The sequence below is a fragment of the Ixodes scapularis genome, unplaced genomic scaffold, assembly GCF_016920785.2.
Source record: "Ixodes scapularis isolate PalLabHiFi unplaced genomic scaffold, ASM1692078v2 PGA_scaffold0__279_contigs__length_252992795, whole genome shotgun sequence".
NCBI classification, from domain to species: domain Eukaryota; kingdom Metazoa; phylum Arthropoda; class Arachnida; order Ixodida; family Ixodidae; genus Ixodes; species Ixodes scapularis.
The window spans coordinates 164717621-164744616 of NW_024609835.1; the positions used below are offsets into that span (position 1 = coordinate 164717621).

General features: G+C 46.3%; 2 protein-coding genes across 2 annotated transcripts; one reads left to right on the plus strand and one right to left on the minus strand.

The window, feature by feature from the left end:
* Positions 1 to 1453: 1453 nt before the first annotated feature.
* LOC121835783 (GATA zinc finger domain-containing protein 1-like) lies at positions 1454 to 17288 on the minus strand. The gene is made up of 4 exons (XM_042290281.1): positions 16907 to 17288; positions 16174 to 16233; positions 9117 to 9297; positions 1454 to 2779 (listed from the first exon to the last, which is right to left on the minus strand). The coding sequence occupies exons 1-4, from the start codon at positions 17210 to 17212 to the stop codon at positions 2583 to 2585; spliced, it is 744 nt and encodes a 247-aa protein (XP_042146215.1). The 5' UTR covers positions 17213 to 17288; the 3' UTR covers positions 1454 to 2582.
* LOC8053645 (cysteine--tRNA ligase, cytoplasmic) lies at positions 17284 to 21015 on the plus strand. Its single transcript, XM_029969419.4, has one exon. It carries the CDS (start codon positions 17742 to 17744, stop codon positions 20022 to 20024), a length of 2283 nt encoding a protein of 760 aa, XP_029825279.3. The 5' UTR covers positions 17284 to 17741; the 3' UTR covers positions 20025 to 21015.
* The last annotated feature ends 5981 nt before the right edge of the window (positions 21016 to 26996 follow it).

Below are 26996 nucleotides of genomic sequence, written 5' to 3' on the forward strand. Positions count from 1 at the left end.
GCTACTGAACGCGCCCTTCGGCTAGCGCGCGTCGACCAGGCTCCCATTCGCCGGACACACAGCGGAATGGGGTGGCCGATCATTAACCTGATGCTGCACGTCAGTTTCAATGATCGGCCACCTTATGGCACTGCGTATCCGTCAGTGCACCAACACGCGTAGAGTAAGATTGATGTACATGCTTTCGCATTCGCAACTCATAAGAAGTGCTTAGGTATACCTTGATCATTTTTGCCCAAAAAGTTGCTGGTGGCTAGAAGCCTAACCTGTCTACACCAAAATCTAACTCTGAAGAAAAAAAATATAGTATTTGTAATTTGGTTCTTTTATAACTACAGATTGAAAGTTTGTGCCAGTATTAGAAGCTGACCACAAGTTTTGGTTTTGGGACCTTAATATAAAAAATTCTAACAAAAACAGTAAAAAAATTTACTGTACAGATTTTACTGCATACTGAACAATGTAAAGAGTACCTCTGGTAAGCTTGTAATAGTCGAACAATATGAAAAAGCTCAGACGAGTGCGTGGCTCTGAAGACCTCCAGTGCTGTCTAATTGAAGAAAGTTGAGTTATCATTGACGCTACTGTATGAACAAGCAGCATTTCAGCGGCTCTTTGAATTCTATCGTTACTCCCCACTTGGTCGGCAAACAATTGTTGAGTCAACACTTACAGTAGTAGTGCTCGGTGAAATAAAATTAAAACCGCTTGTTGTCATTTATCCCACAAACCCTTTATCAAAAATCTGGACACTGATCACTCAACCTAATGACCCGGTCGTTTCAGCCACGCTTAATTTTGCCTCTTGTCACAGAATGCCTCTACATTCGGTGCAGAATTTAACATTAAAAAAAAACACACAACCTAGGAAAAAATACTTTTTTTTTTCTCTACCTGTTTAGGATTGGCATGCCTCAAAATAAATGTTTGTTGAAAAAAAAACATTTTTTTTGCACAATAATTATGTTACATTACGAATTTTTAGATGTGCGGGCAAAACCGAAACTGTACTCTTGTGGTATGATGATGATTGCACCCAACTAGTGTGTGCTTCAAGTTCCAGCAAACTCGAAGTGCACACTAGTTGGATACGAACACTATCATCATCATACCACGGATGAACAGTTTCGGTTTTGCCCACAAATCGAAAAATTCGTAATGTAGCATAGAAATTGGGCCAAAAAAAAAAGATTATTTTTTCGACAGACATTTATTTTGAGACACGCCTGTCCTGACTAGGAAGAAAATAATTTTTTTTTCTCCCTAGGTTGAGGTTTTTTTTCACTTAGTGACAACTGAGTTAATTATGCTGACAGCTGATCAAGCGAGGAGTGGCGACAAAGCAGAACAGCCACTAAAGCCACGGTGGTAATGGTCGAGCTTTCTTCCAATAGATAATGCGGCAAGCCTTGCAAGACACATTCACCTGGGCTTTTTTATATTGTCTGCCACTGTACCGAAATGGACTTTATTACAGACTCATTCTATTATGTCATTGCAACCTCAGATAATGTCACGAGGTGGCGTTATTCTTGAGCCAAAAACATGCACGTCCTTGTGGGAAAACGAAAACCAAGATTTATTTTCAGTGCCTTAGCCTTCAGAAAGGCTCGACACTGTTGGCGACTCACACAATTGAGCAAAGTTGATGCAGCCCATTGAGCGTTGTAACCTTTACGGGGTGCAAAGTGGAGCATTCGTGGAAGGGGCTGTTGTCTCTGCTAGGCAGCCAAACGTTTGGGCACCAAAACCTTTCCCTTCCAGGCATCTAAACCCGAGAGCAAAAGCTTCCCGGTCGTTGCGTACAGGCACAATGAGGATTCGTACGGCGCTGCAGACCACTTCTCCATTCGTTGCAGGCCTCCAAAGTGGGCTTTGGAAACCCGTAACCGAGAGAGAATCAATACAATAGAAGTGACGCTCTTCCTTTCTCCTAATGGCAGCTATTTGGATTCAGATGCCACTCCTACAACCCAAAAAGCTCAAAGCCCACCTACCGCGCCTACACCTCAGTGTTATTGTGGCCACCGAGGTTCTTGGTGCCCATACATCTGACCTTTAGTGATCATGCCCTCCGACTACTCTAACGATCCTCCTCTATACAAACTACGATGTAGCGCCTTCTTTTGTTTTCTTCATAGCTGTGACCTATGGAGCGTCGCAGTTTTCCATTTTCACTGACGACATTGTTTCCCGCTTCACCGTGATAACATTGAATGTTGACTCGCACAATGTCCTAAAATGAGTCGGTACTGTGGATGAACGAGGAATACGGGCTAAGGCAGTTAATGCAGCATCCACACAGACACACGCACACTTTTCTACACATCCTTACACACACGCCTACAACCGCGCATAGAACAAAACAGTCACGAAACGATACCTGACATCAATGCCTGTCAAAGGCCCACAAGGTCCAACGTGAGCAATCTGTACTTTCCGGGAAGTCCCCTCCACCGTCCATCTTCGCTACCCTCTCCGTGCAGGTTCAGATGCTCTCCTTCTCGATGTGCACATCCACACGCACATGCACGCACGCACCGCACAAGGTTTGTCCAGGAGGCCCCTATGCTCCCGTGGCCTCAGAACGTCCCAAAGACCTCCTCCTGTGTAGGCACAGGCCTGATCTGGGGTCCCAGTCTCGTCCAAATGAAACCACACTGCGGCCCCTCGGGGGTCTGCTTTGGGTATGGGCTGTTGCGGGACTTGAAGTACTCCGATGGCGCGTGGCACACAAACTCCATGCACTCCAGCTTCCGCGGGATGTCCTCCTCCGGACCTGCAAGTTGAGCGTGAGCTGAGAAGTTACTCCCCACAAGTTGGGCCCCAGCTCCCTCCTCTGGGAAATTGAAAACTGTCTGCCTATGCCCTACATGGATGCAGGCCAAGATTCTAAAATTCTTCGTTATATAGACCTGCTTTTTGTTTCACGGATGCCTTGATTATGAATTTTATTTTACGACCCCTAATGAATTGTATTGTTTTTAAAGCGAAATAATTCTGACCTAAGGGGCCAACAAGTCGAAAAGTCACACGACTCCAAAAGGTAAAACAATTATTGTTTTTCATAAACTAAAATGTCACATATGTAAATTTATGAATACAACAGGAATCTGTTCACATCTCGCAAGTTGTATGCAGTGCTATCGGAAGCATGAAAATGCGTGGACAAAACTTAGCAGAATGCCTCCTTTACACAATGAGCACTTTCTGAAGTCATGTGCGTGTGTCTAAGCCTCCAACAACTCTATATAGAACCTTTCAGATGGAGTGTGGTGCAGATGTGCTAGTGCTTTCACCAGCACAAAAGGTCTGGATTCTGAAGTTAGAAGGAATCTGAAGCCGCCGGAATGTCGTGGAAGCAAACGCACCAAAATGAAACTGAATCGAAGAAAGGAGAGAGCTTTTCGCCTTCAATATTTTCATTTAATACCTTTAAACATAAACAGCAGGCAAGCACTGTATGTGGTCTTACTAGATATATAAACAAAAACTGTGCCTTGACCTTTCAATGCTAAAGCATTAACTGTCCCATGAAACAAATTCAGCATTGTCTGTAGCAGCGAAAAACTGTACCTAAATTCCGTCTGTAGCAGCAAAAAAACCCCACAGCAAAGATTGGAGAGCAAGAGCAAAAGCATTAAAACTACCAAAGCCGTGCTTCCACCTGTTTGCAGTCAATACAGACCAATAGCCATCAGGTGTGTAGCCGAGATAAACAATCATAAGTAATTCTAGGGTCCAGCTTGCCCACTATTTACAAAAAATTATAAAATTGCCCGACAAATTTATTATTTTTTTTTCAAATTGCTTTTATTTAGAAACACTAATAAAGAAAATGCAAAAGGCCCCAGAAAAAAAAAAAATGTTCTGAAGTTAATTTTTGTTACTTAGAAGCAACAGCAAGAAGGCTGTTTTAAAAAAAAATGACAACAAGTCCACCACAAAGCAGGTCAAGGACTATTCTAAAAGTTGTTTGACTTAAAGGATTGTTTGATACGATCAAGATAAATTATTTATCACATAGATGTGTGAGCCCGACCCCATTTTTTAAGGCCTGCCACTGGTCAGAGATGTCGCACTAGCCGGTGGATGGTGTGCTTGCTACAACATGTTTTTTATGTGTTCAGTTCTTTGTTACATTATCAAAACATACATGTTTCAAGTGCAAGAAAGACTGCTTTCTTTGACTACCGAATCTTGCAAACAATATTCCGTGCAGTGCATAAACTATATCTGCAAAAATTGTCTTTTTTTCTTTTTTTTGTGCTTTTGTGAATTTCACATTGCACTGAGCAAGGTGACATTCCACTGGTCTGTTTCATTTCGACCTAGCTTTGTGTAATTAAGCACATTGAGCGTTGTGCATAATCACCTAAAACTGATTGGGTAAGTTTACATTATTCATAAAATATAAATTCTGAATATGAAAGCTTTGTCTCTTTAAGGCATTCCTTCATGTTACTTTCAGCGTCAGACGAAATCTGGTGAAATTTCGACGAGGGTCTGGTATCACGACCACTTTCCGATCTGGTAATGCCGACTCCCACGACTCCTACATTGCACCAATTTCTTTCCCTCCACATCCCTGCCGCTATAACCGGGTCAGAGAAAATAATCACCAGGACAACTTTTGGGAAATCGGGCAAAAAGAACATGAATAAACATAGAAAAAAATACATCCCGACCTCCTGCCCCAAGTGAAGGAGTTGCAAATTTTCCTCTGTTCTGTCTGTCCCCCCAGTTGTTTTATTATTTTATTATTTTTATTGTAGTCTGGTCTCATACCAAAAGGCAGATGATAGATGGAGAGAACATGTGACACTTGTCTGTATGCATGATGATGCGTGCCAACTCAAAGTATAGGGACCATATTCAGAAAAGAATGGTACAAAAGTGACCGCCATTGTTGTAAAGCCTTAATTTGAAGGAAGAACAGGACCTAAACAAACATATAAAGGCACTGATTATCCTTGTGACAGCGCCTGTACTCTTTTGATATGGGCGGAAGCCTCCGCAAACTTCGGAGCCCACCAACCTAACCAAGATGCTCCTCCGTGCCGGGTGCTTCTCCGAACACACCGGTGCAAGGCGGTGAAGTTTTACCTGCGAGCGCCAATGGCGAAGCGGTGAAGCCCGACACAAGAACTTTGGCACAAAGCGGCCTTGTTGGGAGCGGCATGGCTGCTTTACAAATGAGCGGTTCTGCCAGATTCCTATACTGCTATAGCATTCCACTGGATCAAACAAGGGCCCACCCTATTACGTGTCCCTCCTGCTTTTCCACTCATGGACCTAAAAAGTGCCCATTTCCATTTTTGACCAATTATCACTTTTGGGCGGGCGCTACCTCAATGTTTTATGGAATGCCTCGCACCTAGGACCTCGCACATCTTCTGATCATTTGTGGACCATCAGAGCGAAATTTGCGAATACCAAGTTAGCTAACAAATTTTGTGCAAAATGAATCGGATGTAGGTACAGCGTGCCACAGGCAGGTTGAATGCAATCTGTGATTTGCACACTAAACGGGGATGCAACAGCTTTATACGTGCAAAAATGGCAAGGCGGCTTGATGCTGAAGTCCTCATTTTGCTCCTCTTGCAAAGCAGTTGGCACGTGTCTCTTTGTAATTTACTAATTTGTTGGAACGAGTTGAAAGTTACAAAAATCTGTGGATTGCACGTCTCCCGTGCAGTCCTGTTGCTCCCTCTTAGATGACTGTTCTCAGGCCCTTGTTGAGCTACTTGTTCAGGCATCCGTTCTGGTGAACAACGTTTTCAGTTTCATCTGGTCGCTTTTAATGGTCATAAGGCACTTGTCACGCAGCAAGAGTCCAGTAGCCTTTATTACAAGGTATCTTTAGGGACTTGTGCATATTTCCTAAGAATCTTGGCCACTGAAAAATATTTGCAAAAAACGGGAGGCGGCTGCGAGGTACGCAGCCCTGCAAAAATTTTTTTTTCACGAGCACATGTGCCGAAAGCTTTGTTCAACCTTAAAATGTAATCAAACATTGTGACTTAGGGTCGGGTTCCAGATACAGCTACGATTAAAGTGGCAGGCGTGGTATGGTTGGGGTACAGATGTGGGCCTTAGGTCACGATAGGACCGATCTCATCGGAGACTACCATATTTACCTGATCATAATGTACCCCAATTTTAAGGGGGGACGAGGGTTTTCAAATAGCTGAAAATGACAAAATAAATTATTCTTAAGAAATCGTAATTTTAAAATTTTGACAAACTATGATTGCACTATTCCCTCCTTAGCTATTTTAAAAACAACAAAATTCAAGTCTCCAGGAGCTGGATATAAAGTATATAAAAATATTTGAGTGATTTTCTTATCTTTGCCTTTTTTGTCAAGTGCCATTGCTTTACGGGGGTTTTGAGGAGGTTCTTCTGAATGGATATCAGGAAACTTGATATCAGTTTTCTCCAATAACTGAACTGCATCGTAAATCTTTATGATTCGTCCTATAATAGATAAAAAGTGATTAGCTGCAATCATTGTTGGGTAAAGTATATCCAAAAACTACTTAAAGTAAAGTCCAAAGTACATTAGAGGTTATGTACAGCTGCAACGGAAAAAGAGTAGCACAAGTCACCGATGACCGGAGCGGCAAAATCGCGACACGCGGTGCTATTTTTCCCGAGCGCGCCGATAGCGAGAGTGACACTCACGTTCCATGTCTCAACGCGGGGGGCGGGGGGGCGGCAGAAAATTAAAGGATAAGATAGCTTTCGAAATGCGGGCTTTAGGATGGGCTGCTTTCTGCCGGCCACCCCCGTGTTGAGACATGGAACGTGACTGGCACTCTCGCTATCGGCGCGCACGGGAACAATAGCGCCACGTGTTGCGATTTTGGCGCTCCGGTCGTCGGTCACTTGTGCTACTCTTTTTCCGTTGCAGCTGTACTTCAAGCAAAGTAGTTAGTCTACCAGGCACATTGTACTTGAAGTAAAGTACTCTACATACAGTGTACTTTCAAAGAAAAGTACAAGTACTTTTTAACACAATCTTTCCATGGTGCCCTTTCATTCCGCAATCAGTAATTGTGACTTACCAGAAATGGCGGTGAATATTGGTTAAAGTTAAATGGCCACAGAGTATAGTTGTTCTACCCTCGCTGACAAACTACTTTAACACTATCAACATATCGGGCACTTATTTGTACCTGTCTTATAGCCACCATTACTTCACTCAGGGAAATGACCAGATAAGCAATATGTCGTCCGCTCGGGTTTCTGGTGAGAGTACCAATATCCCTCCCAGTATCGCTTTAGGGTTGACAAAGCATCATTTTGAGATACAAATTTAACAAGATCAAATTTGAGGAATGTGCTTTGAAGTCAGGAGCTATACTTTCATTGGAAAGAACCAGAAAAAAATACTATGATGGTGAAAAAAATACGATGGACCCTTGTAAATCACCATATGTATTGAAAATAAGGTTTTAGTGTGAAATTACCCTATTGACTCATAAGAAATTACCTAATTATGAATACATATTTTGCCATATCTTTTGATTGCGAAAAGACATCTAAATCTGATTACACATTCAAAATTAGCACTAAGCATTAACATCCCAACACTGTATTTGAGCGAGATATGTTAATAAATAATAACATTTTAAGAACCCTCATCCCTTCTTAAAGGGGCCCTGCAATCACATTTAAGCGTATACCTTTTTTGCGGTTTCCACGTCTCTTGGGGTTCGGGCAAGCCAGCGGGCACGGAGAGAGTAACTAAATATCAGTGCATCATATTTTAACCGCACGACGCGGAAGCTTCCTCCACCGACGGGGGCGACCCGCGGTACCGAAAGCGCGCGAAATGTGACGTCTTTGGTCCTTGGCTTACTACTGGTCAGAGCCGCTAAAAGCTTCTTTTTAGTCGAAATACAAAATATAAGTGGTGCGAAACGTTTCAATTGTTTATAAAAGTAGTTTTTGTTCAATGTTTTAGGTCAGAAAAGAAACAAATGCAGTTTATAAAGTACGGAAACAAGAAATGACCCGTCGACATACGCACCACCAAGCGGGGGAAAAGGCAGCGCATACTAGAAAAGAGTAGTGGGATCAGGCGCCGACACGGAAAGGTCCCGAATGTACGCGGCGGCGCTGCGGTCGTTTACGGACTTGAGGATCCGACCGGCTCCGAGCGTTCCGAAGCCTTTCAGCGAGTAGCTTTGTCTTGCGTTTTGGCCATTTTGCGGTACGGCAGCGCGAAGTGACTCCCATTCTGAACTTATCTTCACCCCGTGTTTGCTGTCGTTTGTGGCCAATGAAGTGTCATGCCGAATTAGTGTTTAATCGCGCAGCAAATGCAATGAGAGCCGCTCTGGCTGCCCGCTGTATACAGCCTATCCAGAATACGCTTTAGTGGCGCCCTCTCGCGCCGTCAACACGGAGTGCGGCAGCCGTAAGCGCTCGCTGAGCTCACTATCACTCCTCTAGTTCACGGCCGCTCAAGCAACCAAGGACGTCATGAGGGAGGTTATTTTTTGCTTGTTTTTGTAATTTTAATTTGCCTATAACTTTTAAAATAAGGCGAAATTCGAGAAAAGAAAAGTTACATTAAGTTACTACGGTCAGTGCGCTCAGGTTTGATGCAAATTAAAAACTAGTAAAAAAGTGCTTGCAGGGCCCCTTTAAGGCATACTTAGTTTTCATACTAAATATAACAATTTGAACACGCCCCTGATTTCAGTTTTGTATCCGATACTAACACACAGGCAATTTTTATGCATATGTTTCTAAGAAAGCTGTGTGCAATAAAATCGGGTAGTTACGGTAATTAGAGTCACCTGGAAAAACTCGATCAACAGACAATTTGCTCAAACTTTAAAGACGTGAAGCACACAAAGAATGATGGGAACATTCTGCATGCTCCTCCTCAATCTGCTGCATGTGCCACATGAAACTGAAGGAATCAAGAGGGGGAGAGAGAGACAGTACTGCAGTTGCTCGCCTGCCCCCGCCCGCTCGTCTGCATCGCCATCGTCGTCCGCTACAGCCGGTTCATTCTATACAGCCAGTTCCCAGAATTCCTTCCAGTGCCACGGAGGGCGTTGCCCGTCTTCCAACGGGTCCATTGGGGCGGTACTGACCCAGAAGGTAGGTGGAAGGATCGAAGTGGTCCTTGGGGCTGGCAGTGGTTGGGATAAGCCAGGTGATGACCGCACTCTTCTCGCAGTACTGGTCCTGCAGCAGGCCCCGGATCTGGGCGTAGTAGGTGTCGTCCTCTTCATCCATCATGGACACTATGTCTCCGACCTGGTAGTACGTGCCCTGGGGGAGGGGAAGAAGTGACAGGGGACGTCAGCACAGCACACGGGCGGTACACGTCGCACAACCGACAAAGAAAACTAACGCCGAGTCGAAAGCCTCGCAGATAAGTGCCATTCTGTGGCACCGATCCTGAATGTGGAGTGGTATAAAAATAAAAGCTGATTTAATGAGTGGTCAGACTACCGCTCACCACCCGTGAGCGAGCACCTCTTTATCGCTCAATGTTTTCATTAGTGGTGGTATAATCCCTGCCAGCCGAAGGCAGAATAGGTCTTAAGACCAAGAGGATGAAAGAATGTATGAGCCATATTGAAACCACCCTCAGAAAGCACACTTCATCATCTAACTTGCTCCTTTCCAGTCTTGTCTGGAGATTTTGGAGAAACAACATACTCGTCACACACTGGGCAAGCTTTACCCTTCACTTTGGTTAATCTAGGCTATGTGGCTTGGGTGTAATTTAAGGATTTATTAAAATGTGTCCATACACAAACTTTCAACTGTTGTCTGAATTTTTTTTTTTTTTTTTGCCGTCTTCACTTTTTGAATTTTTTGCTGTGGAAGGGGCACCGGGTTTTAAATAAATTAATATGAATATTGCTTCCAGAAACATTTACCTTTCCTAATTGTAACATGCTGCACAACCCATGCAAATAAAACGCGAAAGAGAGAGAGATAATAGATGATGTACTGTTCTAAATAGATTGTATCAGAACCCTTCAAGGGCACTGCAGTTAAACATATTATTAGGTTGCCACCTATGCATGACTGGAGTGTGCACGCTTTGTAGCAGGTAAACTATTGGTTTGGAGCAGCCACTGATGCTTTTGGAGCAGATGCCAAGAAGTGTTAGCACGTCATTTGAAAATGAAAATTTAATTGCATAGCTTAACGGGTTTATATTTGATAAAGATGAAGGGTTCCTCTTTGATACTGAAGCAAATTATATTTGTTATCTTTTGTAGTAAGAATGAATAGAACACAAAAGGAACACAGTCTTCTCTTTAGAAATTAAGCTCAGCTCAAAGTAGATTTCATTTAAAATCTGGGATTTAAAAGTGGTCGAAAATGAATCGCAGCACAAAACTTTAGTTGAGATAAAGCCCCTCTCCCTTTTACACTCAATAGATAATTTAGCCCATAAATACAATTCCTCTAATGTCAGCAAAAGTCAACATATCCACTAAAAAGTCTATCAATAAAATTACGTCCCACCAAGTTTTATGAACACCAAACTCAAGATTCTAATATAATAAACTGCCAAAATAACTGCCATCACATATTATGAAAACTTACTCATACATTTGTGCTTTAAAGTGACACTGCGCTTTAGCGGCATCCGAACTGGAGCTGAGTCAAAGTACACTACCCTTCCGGTTCACTGCTGCACAGGAGCTACCCGATTACCAAATTTATTCAAATATACACCTTTGTTTTTTTCTTCTTTCTTGTCACATCTTTTCTTAAATTAGACATCAGCCTACAGTCAAGAGTCGTCATAAGTGCTTGTCGAAGTTGCTAGCGAACACCACAACGCCGTTAAGGTAGACAAGACAGCTCTGCCATTTTAAGCCTGCTAGCACGGTGTCCATGACACACTGGAAGGTTGCCAGTGCTGTGCATATTCCAAAGGGCATCACTTTAAATTCGCACAGTTTGTCAGGTGTGACGAAGGCAGTTTTCTCCCGGTCCTGTTCATCAACCTCGATCTGCCATTAGCCACTCTTCAAGTCCATCAACGAAAAGTATCGGAAGTGGCGCAGACGGTCTAGAGTATCATTGATGCGGGGGAGCGGGTAGACATCTTTCTTTGTCACAGCATTGAGTCGACTATAAATTACACAGAATCTCAGGGTTCCACCCTTCTTCCTTACGAGCACAGCAGGTGAAGACCATGAACTGCTTCATGGCTGGGTGATGTCATCGTTGAGCATTTCCTTCACCTATTCTTGGATGATTTCCCCCTCTTTCAAAGAGACACAGCACGGTGACTAAAAGACTGGGTGCACGTCGCCGTCGGTAACATTGTAATATTTCGCCACTCGTGTGTGGCAGACTTTCAACGACATGGAAAAACAGTCACTGCGTCCACCGAGGAGATCAACCAGTTGCTGGCACTTTGGAGCTGAGAGCTCAGGGTTGATGTCGAGCTGCGGCAGCGGCATGCTCTCGTACTGTCACGACGAGGTTTCCTCTGAGATTGCGGTGACCACGGCTGGCGCTTGAAGCTCCTTGACGTGGCCCATGGCTGTACCTTTCGTTAGGTGCTGCCGCTCCTCTCGCAAGTTTCTCACAAAAACGGTTGTATGTTTTTCTTAGAGATCCATTATGCCTCATGCGATGCCAATACCTTTTTCAAGGAGCAGTTGGATGCTGGCTTCCGGAAGAGCCTCACCGCACATGGCTGCGTCGGTTATGACGGTTACAAAAACATTCGACCGCAGCGGCAGGTTCACATGGTCAGCAATAACTAGGATCGCGGTTGACATCGTCTTGGGCTCCACCGGCGGCAGAACAGGCTTTCGCAGCATCAGCTGGTTTGCCACAAGGTCGATGATGGCACCATACTCACAGAGAAAGTCCATTCCGAGGATAACGTCCCTCACACAGTCCTGCAAAACAACGAACTTCACAGGGTACGTCTCACCGCGGATCTTGATGCGAGCAGTGCATCTCCCAACTGATGTGTTCCATCCAATGGTGTCGTCGCTTTCTGAAGGCGGCGAGAGAGCCTCCCACTTAAGGCTGAGTAGCCTGCGCCGGTGACTACAGCTGCCAATGTGTCTTGGCCATCGATAACAATGTTTAGGTTGTTGGGCACTGTTGCAGATGATACGTCGAAAGAGTGGGAGTGCTCCGGCGTTCTTGGAGGCTCTTTACCTCGGTCGTCCTCGGCAACACCACCTCCAGGTGTCAACGCACTTACCGTAGATTTCTTGGTGAGATCGGGCATACAGGCTGTGCCGCCAAGAGGCAGAAGGGCAAAAACGCACTTCAAGGCGAAGGCGAACGGGAACCTTGTGGTAGAGTCGGCTCCGGGGACAGGGGTCATTGGAGGTACTCCTCGATGTCCCTTGGTCGCTCTCCATGGCGGGTTTGCGGGGCGCTCGTTGCATAACCTTGCAGGCCCATTTGTCGGTATAGGCACCTCCAGTAGACATGGTCGGCCTAGCTGCAGTGATAACACAGGGGTCGTCGATCAACCGTGTGCCACACACCCATCTTCCTAGGCACCGCTTGTTTTGTACGGACGAGCTCGGGCTTCCCTTCTCGACGTTGGAAAGTATGCGGTGCTGGTAGCTCACGTTGAGGCGGTGCTGAATACCGCCGGGCAGCTGGCGCCAGTTTTTGAGCTGCTGCGGCGGAGGTCAGGGGGGTTCCTAGGGTGCTGCTACGCTGGCAGAAGTCTCCGGTTGGATTGCCCGCTGCACTTCCTCACGGAAAACTTCAGCTATCGACAATGAAGAGGGCTGGTTGGCAGCAGGCAGGAGCTTCCTGAGCTCTTCTTGGACGACGTCGCGAATGATCTCGCGAATGCTTGGGATGTTGGAGCTAAGATCGCAGCTAGATGGCCCGAGGGTAATCGCTGGTAGTGACTAGCTTTGGCTTGCAAGGCACGCTCAATGTTCATGGCCTCGGTGACAAAATCTTCAAATGCTGTCGGAGGGCTGCGGACGAGGCTGGAGCTAACATCGCAGCTAGATGGCCCGAGGGTAGTCGCTGGTAGTGACTAGCTTCGGCTTGCAAGACACGCTCAATGTTCATAGCCTCGGTGACAAAATCTTCCAATGCTGTCGGAGGGCTGCGGACGAGGCCTCCAAAGATGTCGTCTTTCACCCTGTGCATGGGGACCGGCAGCTTCTCGTCATCTGTGGCTCGCGAATCAGCACGGGCACTCAGGCGCAGGGCATCTTCTATGAAGCTAATGATGCTCTCGTTGGGGCCTTGGGTTCTGGTTAGTAGGTCTTTGGCTCTTTCACGGCGGTGTGTGTTGACAAATATCCCCTTCAGTTTGTTCTTGAAAACGTCCCACGAAGTCAAAGACTCGTGATTTTCGTAACAATGCCTGGCAGTCTCCGCCAGCGAGAAATAGACGTTTTGCAGGCACTGCTTGTCGGTCCAGCCATTGTGGTGAGCAACACGTTCATAGTGGTTGATCCAGCCTTTGACATCTTCGTATTGTTCTATCTGGAACAGAGCAGCCGTCTGTGTTGCGACGGGCAGGTAAACGATGGCAGAAGTGGCCGGGATCTGCAACTGGTTGGCCATCGTTGTCTTCTTCGGCTTGAGTCTGTCCAGCAGCAGGCCAAATCCAAAAGCATATTCCTGGGTGTGGCGGCTGGCCTGAGTTTCAGGTCCCTCGAAGAGTGGTCTTCTCGCCGGGCTTGGGATTGGACTTGGTTGACAGGTCCGCAGGGGAAAATGAGTAACCTTGGGCATAAGGTGCTACCCCGCACCTCCACCGAAATGTCACGAACAACATTTGATGAGGCGACGATTAACTGAAGAGAAAACTAAACATTAATGGTGCAAACTTGTGCCCTAAACAATATAGAAGAAGGCTAGCGTCGCAGCGTCAATGTCGGTATAACAGCAGGGTCGAGCCCTGGGGCGAGACTGACTTCGGCTCGCCACGTGGGGTTCCTTATGTACATGCCTGGGCTTCTGAAATAATCGGCGTAGAAGGTTCGGCGTGCAGAACATTCATACCTTAAACAAGCAACAGGGTTCTTGAATGTATCAGAACGCAACATTTACAGAAACAACGAAAAGGCGCTGAACCTCAGCCCATTGCGTGGGAGCCAAGCACGATAACCATCTGGACACAGGAACGCTTGCTCGGAGGCACACGTGGCACTATTGGTTATCCTATACCTAGAATGCGGCTGATGTCTGACCAAATGTTTCAGCTGTCACGGTAAATTTATGTTTAAAATTGTGCAATGAAACTATGATACAGAAATCATGCATTCCAGAAAATTTGCAACTCACCTTGATCCTTTGCATAAAACTGAGATGCAGAGCATGTTGTACGTAAGCCACTTTAACCTTTTTTTTTTGAGCTTTTAGAATTCTAGGTCCGAGTTAATCTTGCTTTCTTTTTTTTAGCACTATTAGACTTCTTTCATATGTATTGCTCTCTTAGAGTGCTTGAAAGGCTAAGGCAAACACAACATATTCTCCATCTTCCAACATTATTGAAAGAATTAAAGTAAGTTGCAAATGTTTTCCATTAAATCACAATTTTAGCACTTTAACTTAGTTCGCAGGGCGCATTTCAATCCCGCTTCTAGCTGCCTGTTTTGGCTGTTATGTGAAGTCCCATGACACACTCATCAGACCATGACACCATGTGACATGATCCCCAGGTAACTCTGGTGGATCATGTAACACCTATAATGGTCATGTGACCATGTATTGTAACCTATAGTTATTCAGCAATGCAAGTAGATAGCAGCTGCATAATGGCACTCATCCAGGTCACTCGCTGGTGCAGGGGTAGAGCATCAGACTACGGAGCGAAAGGTCCGGCATATGATTTGTAGCGACGTGCGAAGCTTTTTGCCTTGATGCACCTCTACATCTGCACGTATCTCGTCAATGACTTGCCGATATACAATGTCATGGTCATATGACCAGTGCATAGCAACTGTGACGATACCAAGCTGTTGCCATGGGAAGCCCTGTCACATATTTTCGTTAATGCTGCATTCTAGATGGCAAAACCAGTTCATAAATAGAAACACTGTGAACTGGTTTAAACAAATCAAGCATGCTTCTTTTTTTTTTTCCTCTTCAATGACAGACATTATAGCATGGGTGACAAATGTCTATGTTGACATATGTCACCCGTGCTATCATGGGTGACAAATGTCAGCTCAGTAAAAAGTCTGATTTGCCATGTTCCAAGAGTTTTTACTGAGCTGACATTTTGCTGGCAGTCCTTGGAAGGCGTTTACATCGAATTTTCAGTGCTGAATGCAATTTCAGAACTGAAATAAAACTTCTAAAAATGTGGAGGGCACCATTTCTCGAACAACTTTCATTTATATTTTCTCTCTCGCCCTTTCTCCTTCTGTGGAGGGCACGCCTTAGATGTTCTTCGTGACAAACCGTACACAAAAAACAAAGCATATGATATCATAACAAGAAAAGCTATTTCATTGCTTTGGAAGTGGGGCTAGCACAAAATTTTGTTAAGATGTGCTTAAATAATACATGTATTTTATCCCCTGGGAGTATTCATTTTATGTAAATTAACGCTACCCACACGATCACATTTTTCTCATAGAGGCAGAATTAGGTGCCATATTTAACAGATTGAGATTAAAAAAAGAAAAAGAGTAAAGCTGCGTTTAGATTTTCAATTTCAGTGATATTGTCTGCTCAAAATTTGGTATGACAAACTCATCATTTCAGGATAGATATTTGACAGGTAATACATGACTGATATCAAGCAAACTACACCAACTTGACATACCAATATTAACAATTTAATCGGACATTTCGTCTCCCATCATCAGTGCACATTCAGAAACATATAATTAAGACAAACAGCTTATCTCTGCAATTTGGTCTTTCAGTCTCCACACATAACGGTAAGGAATATAAATCTGTGTCGAATAGTCGTGCAGGGTCAAAAAAAAACTTCAGTTGTTTGAGAAAGCGATACTGCCACCTTCACTTCGCTAAGCCAAGTATTAAGCTGCGTGACATAAAACTGTCACTGCCTGCCCTAAATGGCCTTTGCGTAATCAACTGCGATGGTAATAAAAAAAAACTGTTAAAGCTCACTCCCCAAAGAAAGCTGAGCAGCATAGGAGAACAATAGTATGGCACGCTAAAACATGATAAAGAACAATTTTGCACACTTACCCTAAAGAATACAAAATCACTCGTCACACAAGTAGCCACCGCGGTTGGAGCTTTGAGAGGCTGGAAGAAAGAAGAGAGAAAGAAAGATAAAGAAAAATGAAGGGCACACGTGGCAATTATTCCAGACGTTCGAAAAGGCGAAAAACTCAAACAAAGTGGCGCTCTTAAGCTAGTGTTTCGGAACAGCGAAGAGTTCACGCACAGACACAGCATTAACGCTGTGTCAATGTTATTATCTAAACGCAGTAGGTTCGAATGATCGCGTCGAAAGCGGACCGTTCTAATGGTCGCCCCGGAGCGACACAAAACGTTCCCCCTCCCAGAGTGGAAACAAGGGAAATGAAAACGACGATCACGACGACCGTGAGCTCGACAAGGAGGCGGACAGAAGCAGCCTCGGAGGTAAGCTTTTAAATCCGCAATGAGTACGTTTTTGCAAACCTCGATGTGTTAAACGTGCATTTACTTAGCTAGGAAACCTGAGAATCTTCTAGAGCGAGTAAGAAGGAACCGAGGCTGCCACAGGCCGACCGATCCTGTTCCAATCTTTCCCGCTGCGATGAAGGCGTTCCTGCCTTCGATTTCCAACCCGACGCTGTGTCAGACGCCTCAGCCACCTCCTCGACCCGCCTACACCGTCGCCGTACCCCGGAGGAAAACGCGGCCCTCCCCGCGCGTACGAAGCGCAAAGCCGAGCAAAGTGTGCCGAGCTCGGCTCGAGCTCTGTACGAACCCCTCGCTTGAAGATGGCCCTGCGGCCTTTCCCCTTGGGCACGGCCGCCTTGGCCTGCTGCTGCTGCTGTCTTAGCTTGGAGCTCTTGGCCCGCGTGCTCTTGCGCAAGGTGAAGGGGCACCCGTTGCTCGTGCCGCCGTTGGCCCCGTTGGTCTCCTTGGACGAAGCCGCCTGGTCGCCGTCGCTCACAGTGTGCCCGCGGAGCGCGCATGAGTTGCAGATCACGTCGCCGGCGTCGGTCTTGCGCCACATGGACGACACGGTCGTCTTGCATGTCGCGCAGAGCGGTTTCACGCCGAAAGGCATGACGCGGGCGCCGATCGAGCTGGAAACGTCGCCGTCAGGAGAAGAAAACGGGCCCCTCAGTCGCCATGTTGTTTGAGTGGACGGGAAGGTGAATGGATGCGCGCCGGCTGAAGCAGGTATGGTTTCGAATGAGACGGTAGTGCGCGCCGTTTGTCTGCGCTCCGGCACCGTACGCAACCACGAAAACGCACAAATCCGAAAGAGCTTTTGGCTGTCATAAAAATAGTTCATAAAGTAAATTCAATTACATTGAAATAATAAGCTTGGTTTTTCTGACGATCAGTGGAAGAAAGACGTATGATGTTTGTCGAAATATATTGAATTTCTCTAGCTTTTTTTTTTTAGTCAAATGCGAGTCTAAAAAAATTGATCTGCAAAATAAATAGTTTTAATTATATGCTATATGTATACAACTTTATTGCTCAATAATAAGTGAGCTAAGTCCGCTTATTCCGCTTATTCCCTTTTCAACGCTCAACGACAAGCCACAAGCCAGCCAAATGCAATCCAATCCAGTCGAGCCGCCAACATGGCAGATAGTAAGCGTACAAAGCGTTCGCAGCCGGGCTGGAAAGCCCCCGTCAACGAAGATGGCCCTCGTTTACGCCTGTACAACAGCCTCAGCAGGGAAAAGGAGGTGTTCGTGCCACAAACAGGCAAGCGGGTGCTGTGGTACAATTGCGGACCAACGGTCTACGACGCCTCCCACATGGGGCACGCGCGCTCTTACATCAGCTTCGACATCTTGCGCCGGGTGCTGGCCGACTACTTCGGCTACGATATCTTCTACGTGATGAACATCACGGACATCGACGACAAAATTATCAGGCGCGCCAGGCAGAACTACCTCCTGGAGAGCTACCGTAGCGAGAAGCGGTCAGTGGCTAGCCTGCTGAACGACGTGAAGAGTGCCGTCGATATTTACAGCCAGAAGGTGCAGCATGAGGAAGACCCGGACAAAAAAGCGATGATGACGCGCTTACTAGAACAGTCCCAGGCGGCGATCGCAGCCGCTGAAGAGACACCCGAAGACGGAGCTAGCTCAGAGAGTAAGCGAGACGCGCTGCTCGACGCAGCCGCCGACCCGGTCTCCGCCTGGCTCGACTCCAAGCTGGGCTCCGCGGTCTCCGACCATTCCATCTTCACCAAGCTGACGAGGCACTGGGAGGAAGAGTTCTACAAGGATATGACGGCCTTGAACGTGCTCCCACCGGACGTCGTGACGCGGGTGAGCGAGTTTGTGCCGGAGATCGTCGACTACGTGGCCAAAATCGTCGAGGCCGGGTTTGGCTACGAGTCCAAGGGGTCTGTGTACTTCGACACGGCCCGCTTCGATGGCGACCCCGGCCACTTCTACGCCAAGCTTGTCCCGGAGGCCTTCGGCGACCGGAAAGCGCTCCGCGAAGGCGAAGGCGACCTCAGCGTCGCGGGCGACGACGAGAAGAGGAACGCCAACGACTTCGCCCTCTGGAAGGCCTCCAAACCGGGTGAGCCTGCTTGGGACTCCCCGTGGGGCGCCGGACGGCCCGGCTGGCACATCGAGTGCTCCGTCATGGCCAGCAATCTTTTGGGTTCGTCGTTGGACATTCACACCGGGGGCTACGACCTCAAGTTTCCGCACCACGACAACGAGATTGCCCAGGCGGAGGCTTACTTCGGCAACGACCACTGGGTGCGCTACTTCCTGCACTCGGGGCACCTCACCATTGCAGGCTGCAAGATGTCCAAGTCGCTCAAGAACTTTGTGTCCATCAGGGACGCACTGAGGAGCCACTCAGCCAGGCGGCTGCGGCTCGCCTTCTTGCTCCACTCATGGAAGGACACGCTTGACTACAGTGATAACACGATGGAGTCGGCTGCCCAGTGGGAGAAGACCTTTGGCGAGTTCTTCCTCAACATCAAGGATGTGCTCAGGTCGGCTCCCATGCCGGATACCATAGAAGCCTTCGCCAAGTGGGGCCCCGAAGAGTCTGGCCTCAATGCCAGCTTTCAAGACGCCAGAGCAGGAGTGCATGCAGCCCTCTGCGACAACATTGACACAAGGAGCGCCCTCGAGAGCCTTCGGTCTGCCGTGACAGCCTGCAACGTCTACTTGAAAAGCAAGAAGGCGTCCAAAGCGATTCCGCATGCGGGTCTTCTCAAGAACATGGCTCTGTACGTGACAAACATCCTGAAGGTTTTTGGAGTGGTGGGCGAGCAAGAAGCACCGACCCTCGGGTTTGGGGGTGGCGGAAATGCGGGAAACTCTGCGGTCAACGAGGAGAAGCTCGTGGCACCTTACCTGGAGGTGCTCGCCGAGTTCAGGGAAGGGGTGCGCCGCTTGTGCCGGGCAGCGGCGGGAGGGAAGCCGGAATCCCGCGACCTGCTGAATCTCTGCGATGCCCTCAGGGACGATGTGCTTCCAGAGCTTGGAGTCAGGCTCGAAGACCACGAGGAAGGGGCACCGGCCATCAAAGTGGTGGGCAGGGAAGCCCTCGTTGCGGAGAGGGAGGAGAAGAGGAGGGTGGAGGAGCGGAAAAGGGAAGAGAAGGAGAGGAGGAAGAGGGAAGAGGAAGAGGCAAAGAAGGAGAGGGAGAGACAGCGGAGGATAGACCCCAAGGAGATGTTCCTCGGCGAAACGGACAAGTACGGCAAGTTTGACGCCGAGACAGGGCTGCCCACGCACGACCTGGAGGGAAAGGAAGTGAGCAAGGGGCTGCTGAAGAAGCTGAAGAAGTTACAGCAGGCTCAAGAAAAGAAGTACGCAGAGTACCTCAAGGAGATTAGTAGCAATGGTGTGCCAGAAGGTTCTGAACGCTGTGGGGATTTTTAATTATTTGCAGTTGTGGTTCCTAATTTAATGCAGAGGATGATAAGATGGGTATGGGTTTGCAACAATGTAACATTGCTTAGTTGTAGTAATTGTTTGCAAAAAGTAAAGCAGTCATTGTTTTCTTTTACTTTCTTTTATTGAGCCTGAGACAGGCCTAGCTATACAGAAAATTGTTGTTGCATAAATCAAATGGAAACCTTTTTACCCATGCAATTTGCAAGAGACCAAGTCAGTTAATTTTTTTTCAATGCCATGCAGCCACGCGACTAGAAGAAGCTCTGGGGTGGCTCCGCGATGTTTTTGTTTGTTTGTTTGTTTTGCCATGGTTTTCAGCAAAGCAAATCTGAACATATGTGGTCAGTTAATGTGGCATAGTACAATATTATTAACCTGAAGAATACCAAGGTTTACTGGCATAGCATTTTGTTTTTAAACAAATACTTAATTCAGTTGGGCATGATATGTGCTAACTGAAGAGTTGTGATGTGCAAAATAATTTAAATTCTGAGCAGGGTCTTTTTATGGTTTTTCACTTTATTTTAGTTCTAATTAAAAAAAAAGAGTGGATTTGAAAAAAAAAAGTTATCTAGTACAATGTGTTCATTGTTGTTTGTGGTCAGTGATTAGATGTGCCAGCTTAATATAAATGTTTCTTAGAATTGTTTGGTTTCCTGCAGCAGCAAACCTTCTTGCTGGGGATTGTTAAAACCTTGTTCCTGAGCCTTTCTTAAAAACAAACAAAAAATTATCTTGAAATGCCCTGCTCTTTGCATACTATATATTTATTGCTGCAAATTTGTTTCTTCATTTGCTTACGAAAACTTAATAAAATGCACAGCACTATAGTTAAAATGTCAGATTTTTAACAATTCGTTTTCTGGTAGTGTGGTTCTGCTGTTTCGTATATCTAAAGTCGCGCTAGCATTCTAAAAGGCCGCTTGATTGTTGCAATTTCTTGCCTGTGAATCCAATAAATGCACATAAATTCCTATGTTTCCAGTGTTCAAACTGAAATTGCTTGCAATGCAGCTTCAAAACAGTTGGTGTTGAGCACCACTGCAGTAGGCAGTGGTGCTCACTGCAGTAGGCAGGATGTCCTAACGTCCTGGGATATCCTTTGAACGTCTACAAGACATCCCCAGAACTAAGTTTTCTACTACAGAAATTTCTTCGCGCAGAGCTCTTGCATTCTGGAGAAAGTGAAATGGTCTATTTGCTCCTTGAAAGACCTGTTTACCGACCCTTGAGAACTTCATGATTTAGCCTCCACGCACCAAGATGTGGTTGCAACTTGCACTGGACCGGGCGTCTCGCACTTCGAACGCGCGATGCCGTATACTTTCGTGGAGTAGCAGGCAACAGAATACTATATTTTATGCAGTGTGTCGAACCGAAAAGAATACGGGTTCGGTTACGGTTCAGGTTCAGGTAAATTTATTTTGTTCCGGTTCGATTAATTCGATCCGCGAACCGGTTCGTGAACCGGTTCGGGGCGCTGAACCGGTTCGCGAACCGGTTCGAAAATTATAAATGACAAATTGCAACATCAAAATAAATTATAAATAAAACATCTGAGATCAGCACATACGAAACGGGATACATCGTAGTGTAAGGCTCGGGGATTTCTACCAGGAATGGTTTCTTTATGTGCACTCAAAGGTTTCCTCACTGACGTTTACGCATTCGGACTTCACCTAATTGGGTCCGACGCAGTAGCTGTAAAATCCGCGACCTCCTTACAAACCCACTTACAAGTAGAACTCGCTAACTATCCCGCCACCTCGGCGTGTAAGCAATTGAAGGAACAGTGGGGAGAAAATACAGCTTTTTTTATTTGAACTAGCCTTCGGTAACTCAAATTAGACCCTTAAAGAAGTTTTCATTAAACAAGATACGGAATATGAAAAACACTTCACCGAACGCAACGCCAGAAGGGCGTAATAGGATAAATATTAAAATAGAAGAGTTCGCTGTCTCACAAATATGTTAGCTTCTAAGTGCCTATAGGAAACCGGATGCATTATTATCAAACTCCCACAGCCTTTTCTTTTCTCATTCCGATGGAAGCAAGCTTCAAGAACTCGCGCGTTCTAGAAACGTGTTATGAAATGAGCACACAACAGCATTTAGGATTTACGAGATTGTAGGAAAATGAAATCCCGTGACGCGATTTTTTTTTTTTTTTGCACAGCCTTTTAATTCTCTTTCTTCCGTGCAAGCCGCGACCAGCGCAATACTGGTTCCTATGTCAAGATTCATGGACGCAGCGTTTGTCAAGATTCATGGATGAAGCGCTTATATTCCTAAGACTGAGTGGAGAAGAAAAATATGTAAGCGAGGTGTGTGTCAGTTGACGGCACTCAAAACACAAATGGCATTGATAGCACATTCATTGTCAACAGCGCGTGGCCGAACCGTTTTGACATGAGCCGGTAACCGTTTTTTTTCCGGTTCAGTTCCGGTTCGGGTTAATCGCGATAACAATATAACGGTTCGGGTTCGGGTTCAGTTCCGGAAAAAATACCGGTTCGGTTCCGGTTTTCGGTTCGGTTCCGGTTCGACACCCTGATTTTATGAAAGACGCTGTCCATTCCCTAGCAAAAATTCTCATAAAGATTTCTTTAGGACCATTAGAGATTTCTAATAGCGGTGCACTAAAAACGTTTCTGAGATCGTTTGTTCTTGGTGATAAGATAACTCATTCTGCGGGATCTAAGCATCCCAGAAATCTAAATATTGTGCTCGTCCGACGTTTCTAATAAGAAATAGCATTTGGTCCGGTTATCGGAGCCTAAGACAAAATAGTTATAGCTTCCTTAGAAAGGCCGTAAGAAAGGACAAATTATTACATTACATCTATTGTTTCCCCCTCTTCTAGTCTCCTAATGGTGTGCCTTGTTCACGTGGTTATTTCCGGGGTGTGGCCGGAACTATCTTAGCAGCCAACGAGCGTTCGACTGATCCGACGAAGGACAAGGAGCTGAACGTGGTCATCTTTGACCTTGGAGTTGGAACCTTCGACGTGTCCATCCTGAGCATCGAGAAGGGACTGTTCGAGGTCAAGTCTACGCCCGGGGACACGCATCTGGGGGGTGAGGACTTCGACAGCCGCATGGTCGCAATCCTTGCACAGGAGATTCAGCAAAAACACAAAAAAGAGCCTGGAGCACGACAAGAAGGCGCTACGCCGCCTCAGGGCCTCCTGCGAGAAGATTAAGAGGACGCTGTCATCCTCTTCGCAGGCGTCAAAGGTCTATTGCCGGAAAATGGTTGCGTTCTACCCATGACGGGAAACAGCTCAATAAACAGCGGTTTATTGAGCTGCGGTTTTGTCTTGTCTTCGTCTGCGTTTAGGGAGCATTTCGTCCCCACCACGTGCAACGTTTATCAACTGGCCCATTTGACTACCTTATAGTATGGTTTAATTGTACTTCTGCTACTGCTTCCCTAAATAATATTTTCACCTTGCCGTCTGTCAATAAGGCCGAACAGCACAATCCAGGATTAGTTCCTCTTGTATTAATACTCCATCCACGTGCTCATTCAATGTGTCGAACTTATCTTCGAAACAAAGTTCAACGTGATAAATATGGTATTTGTGGCAGACATTATTCAGGCATTGAAATTATGCAGATATATCATGATTTTGTTAGGTCTACTGGCATTCTATTCAGTTTCAGAGGAATTCGTGGGTTTTCCGCCATCTATCATAACCCCAGAAATTTTGGACATGGGCGCGTCCTAGGGTGCCTACATGTCTGTCTGTCTCAGGGTGAAGACATCCATTGTTGCACTGAATGTGCCAGCGCGTGACGCTCTCGCGCACTCGGTGCTTGACTTGGGCGTTAAAATGGCGTCTATGCATTAGCCAAAGCTACGCGCTCGAGCTGAGTGACACCGGATTGCGCGCACTTCAAAAGGCATCAAAAAGGATTGGGCGGAAAAATGGCTGAGATGTCACCACTCAAGCAAAAGCGCGCGTGTGTATGAAGGCACTCTAGCGCGTCCTCACAACCTGCGCCATCTCTCGGTTTCCCGGAACGTGACCGACCTTAACTCAATAGGAAGAACCGTTTTATTTTTAATTGCTCAATACCAACACAAATAATCAGCTTGCTCTCATTGGAGTTCTATTGAGTTGGGATACATCTGCAAACGAAATTCCAAACTCGTTTGACCATATTAAGTTTAGCCAAGGGACAATCGAAAATTTTCTCATTGCGCCTATGGAAGCACCCGAAAAAAAGACCGTGTCTTCATACAAGAACCACGTCCTGAGAAGAACTGTCTTTTATATGGGATTGCTCTCATTGATAACGGGTACCAAGTGAACTCACTTAAACTATGATGCTTTTTTTTTGATCAATCAATATTACGAAGGTCCATGAGCATTTCAGATATTTAAAGGGACGGCTGCTTTCGTCTTTAAAGGGCAACTCCGCTCAATTCCGAAAAATTTAGGCTTACATGTGATTCCATTTCACAAAGCACTACTAAACAGCTCTACGTCCTGGGATTCGCGAAATGTGGGATATTATTTGTGTAATCTTAATATAAACATCAGCTGATACCGAAACCGAAACTTCGTTTGCGTCAAGCAACGTTGGTCTCGTGTAGTCAGAGTCATGGCCATGTCACGTCGAATCACGTGGTCTTGTGACGTTCGTTGGGGCGAGGGACAGGACGCGCGACGCGGGCAGGTCGCTTCGCATGGCGTGGACGGTGATGGGCCGGGGGAGAGGGGAAGGGGAGAAGACGAAAGAGGAGAGGGAGAGCGGAGAAACAGACCGATAAGCGCGCAGGACAGCGCAAACTAGCGCATCAGCGTTACGGTGATCACGTGGACGCCGTTCAGCCAACACCGGGAGGAGAAACTCATGACGTCATCGTTCAATTTCGCTCTGAGAAGTAAAAACTAACAAAACGTGAGAATGACGTATCATGCCTCTGACGTAGTGGCTCAACGTTGGCCGCTACAACTCCGTCGCATTGACTTCGCTGACGATTGCGCCTCAGGTCGCACGCTAGAGTTGGCAGATTTCGGCAACTTGGCTGATTTGAAACTTTGCTGGCCAGTTTATTAAATATATAGACGGAATTATATCGTAATATTTGACATGGGGTCTTCCTATATGATACTGAAGAGGGCTACAAAGTTTTCTAAATATCAAAAATGAAGCGGAGTTGCCCTTTATAGGTTTAGAAAATGCATAGATGGGGCGCATTCTATGTGTGATAGGCGCAATCACAAAATATTCAAGCAGGGCATAAACAGTATCAACAAATACATAAAACCCCTACAGAGGTCTTAAGATTCGAGGTTTGAACCCGGGTTTACAATCGATAGTGATTTTATCCAGTCAAACTACGATTAGACGATATTACTGTTGAACTGCAATAGCATACCAATAAAAGCAATAGTTGATTTCGTTCAATTACACGTATGTTACATAAGTAAACATGGGCCGATTCCTTAAAATTGCGAAATTACGTGGACAAACGCGCATGTTTGCTGCCCAAAGGCTAGAACCCCGACTTGTGTCAAACCCGAGTTAGAGGATAGTACCGTCCTTCTAATACCCGTGCCACACGGGTAACTCGAATGCCATTTACAACGAATGACATTTGTGTGATCGGCGAATCAGCTCGCAATCTGTCGCGCGTGGAATGCGCCACGCCCGGAGTGTCGCGCGCTTATTGGCCGTCCGCTTAAATGTCATTCGTTGTAAATGGCATTCGAGTTGCCCGTGTGGCACGGATATATAGGTTGGCATACCGCTGAGAGCAATTGTCTATTGGCGACGTGCGCGACCGAAAGCGTCGCTGTGGTCGGCCTTCCACACTCTTAAAAAAAAAAGGTGCGCAAAGGGACCAATCGCCATCTTTCATCCCCGCGACCCTAGCGCCCTCTATTCAGAAGCGGTAACTCGAGCAGTTCGTCCCGCGGGCATTTCGTTGCTCCCGCTGGAGTTGATCCCCTAACGAATACTTTAGTCCCCTCGCCAATAATGGCTGCCGCAAGCCTTCGATGAAGTGGACGAAGCATCACTCGAGTAGCTATTCTGGAAAGAAGCCTTGGCAAAACAAGATTTTGGCCCCGGGATTTAGAAATTGTGACTACACGCGCATATTCGGTGAATGTTTCCGGCCGCGAAAAACATGAGAACGGAATCCGAGCGACGCGGAGGCGCCGGGGACGAGGCTACCTCGCTACCTACTCTCCGACTGCCGCGCGCGCGCCCGAGTTTGAACTGGTGGTGACGGTTGACCCAGTTGACCTGTGGCGGTGCGGTGGAAGCCTCATCGGATGCAGTCGGAGTGGCAACCGATTGGACGGTGAGTTTTGATTGCTTTGGCTACTTGTTGAGCAGCAGAAATGTTATAGTCATTTCAGAACGTACTTCATAAAGTCGAAGGGTTACCCTGTACGATAGGCGCTCGCTCTCTGACGCGGTCGGGCTCGTACTCGTCCATGTTAGCGTGCAAACGAGGCCTAGCACTTCAAAACTAGACCCGGCGGCAATCAGTTCATCAAACAAACGATATAACACCGGCAGATGGTTTCGTCGACGCAGCAGCGTTTTAATGCCACTTAGGTTCATCGAAAAGTACCCGTGTTCGTTTCATCGACCAACCTTGCGACGCTTCATCGGAAGCATCTTTCCGCACATATCGCCTCGGCAGTGTTGCCAACCTATTTTTGGAAAATACCCCACGACAGCGTCCAGAAAACCCTACATTACGCTACGAATGTTTCTTATTACCCTACGTTTTACCCTACGAGGCAAATCTTTGTTTAAATAATACTGTTGCGTGGATTATGATGATACAGGGTAATATTAATACAGTACAAAGCGATAGGGCACGCATGCACGTGCATACCAGCGTTATTCTAGAACACCATGCTTGCATCTTGCATGTGCGCTGTGTAGCATCAGCACAACAGTGATGTAGCGAGCGCACAGACATCCC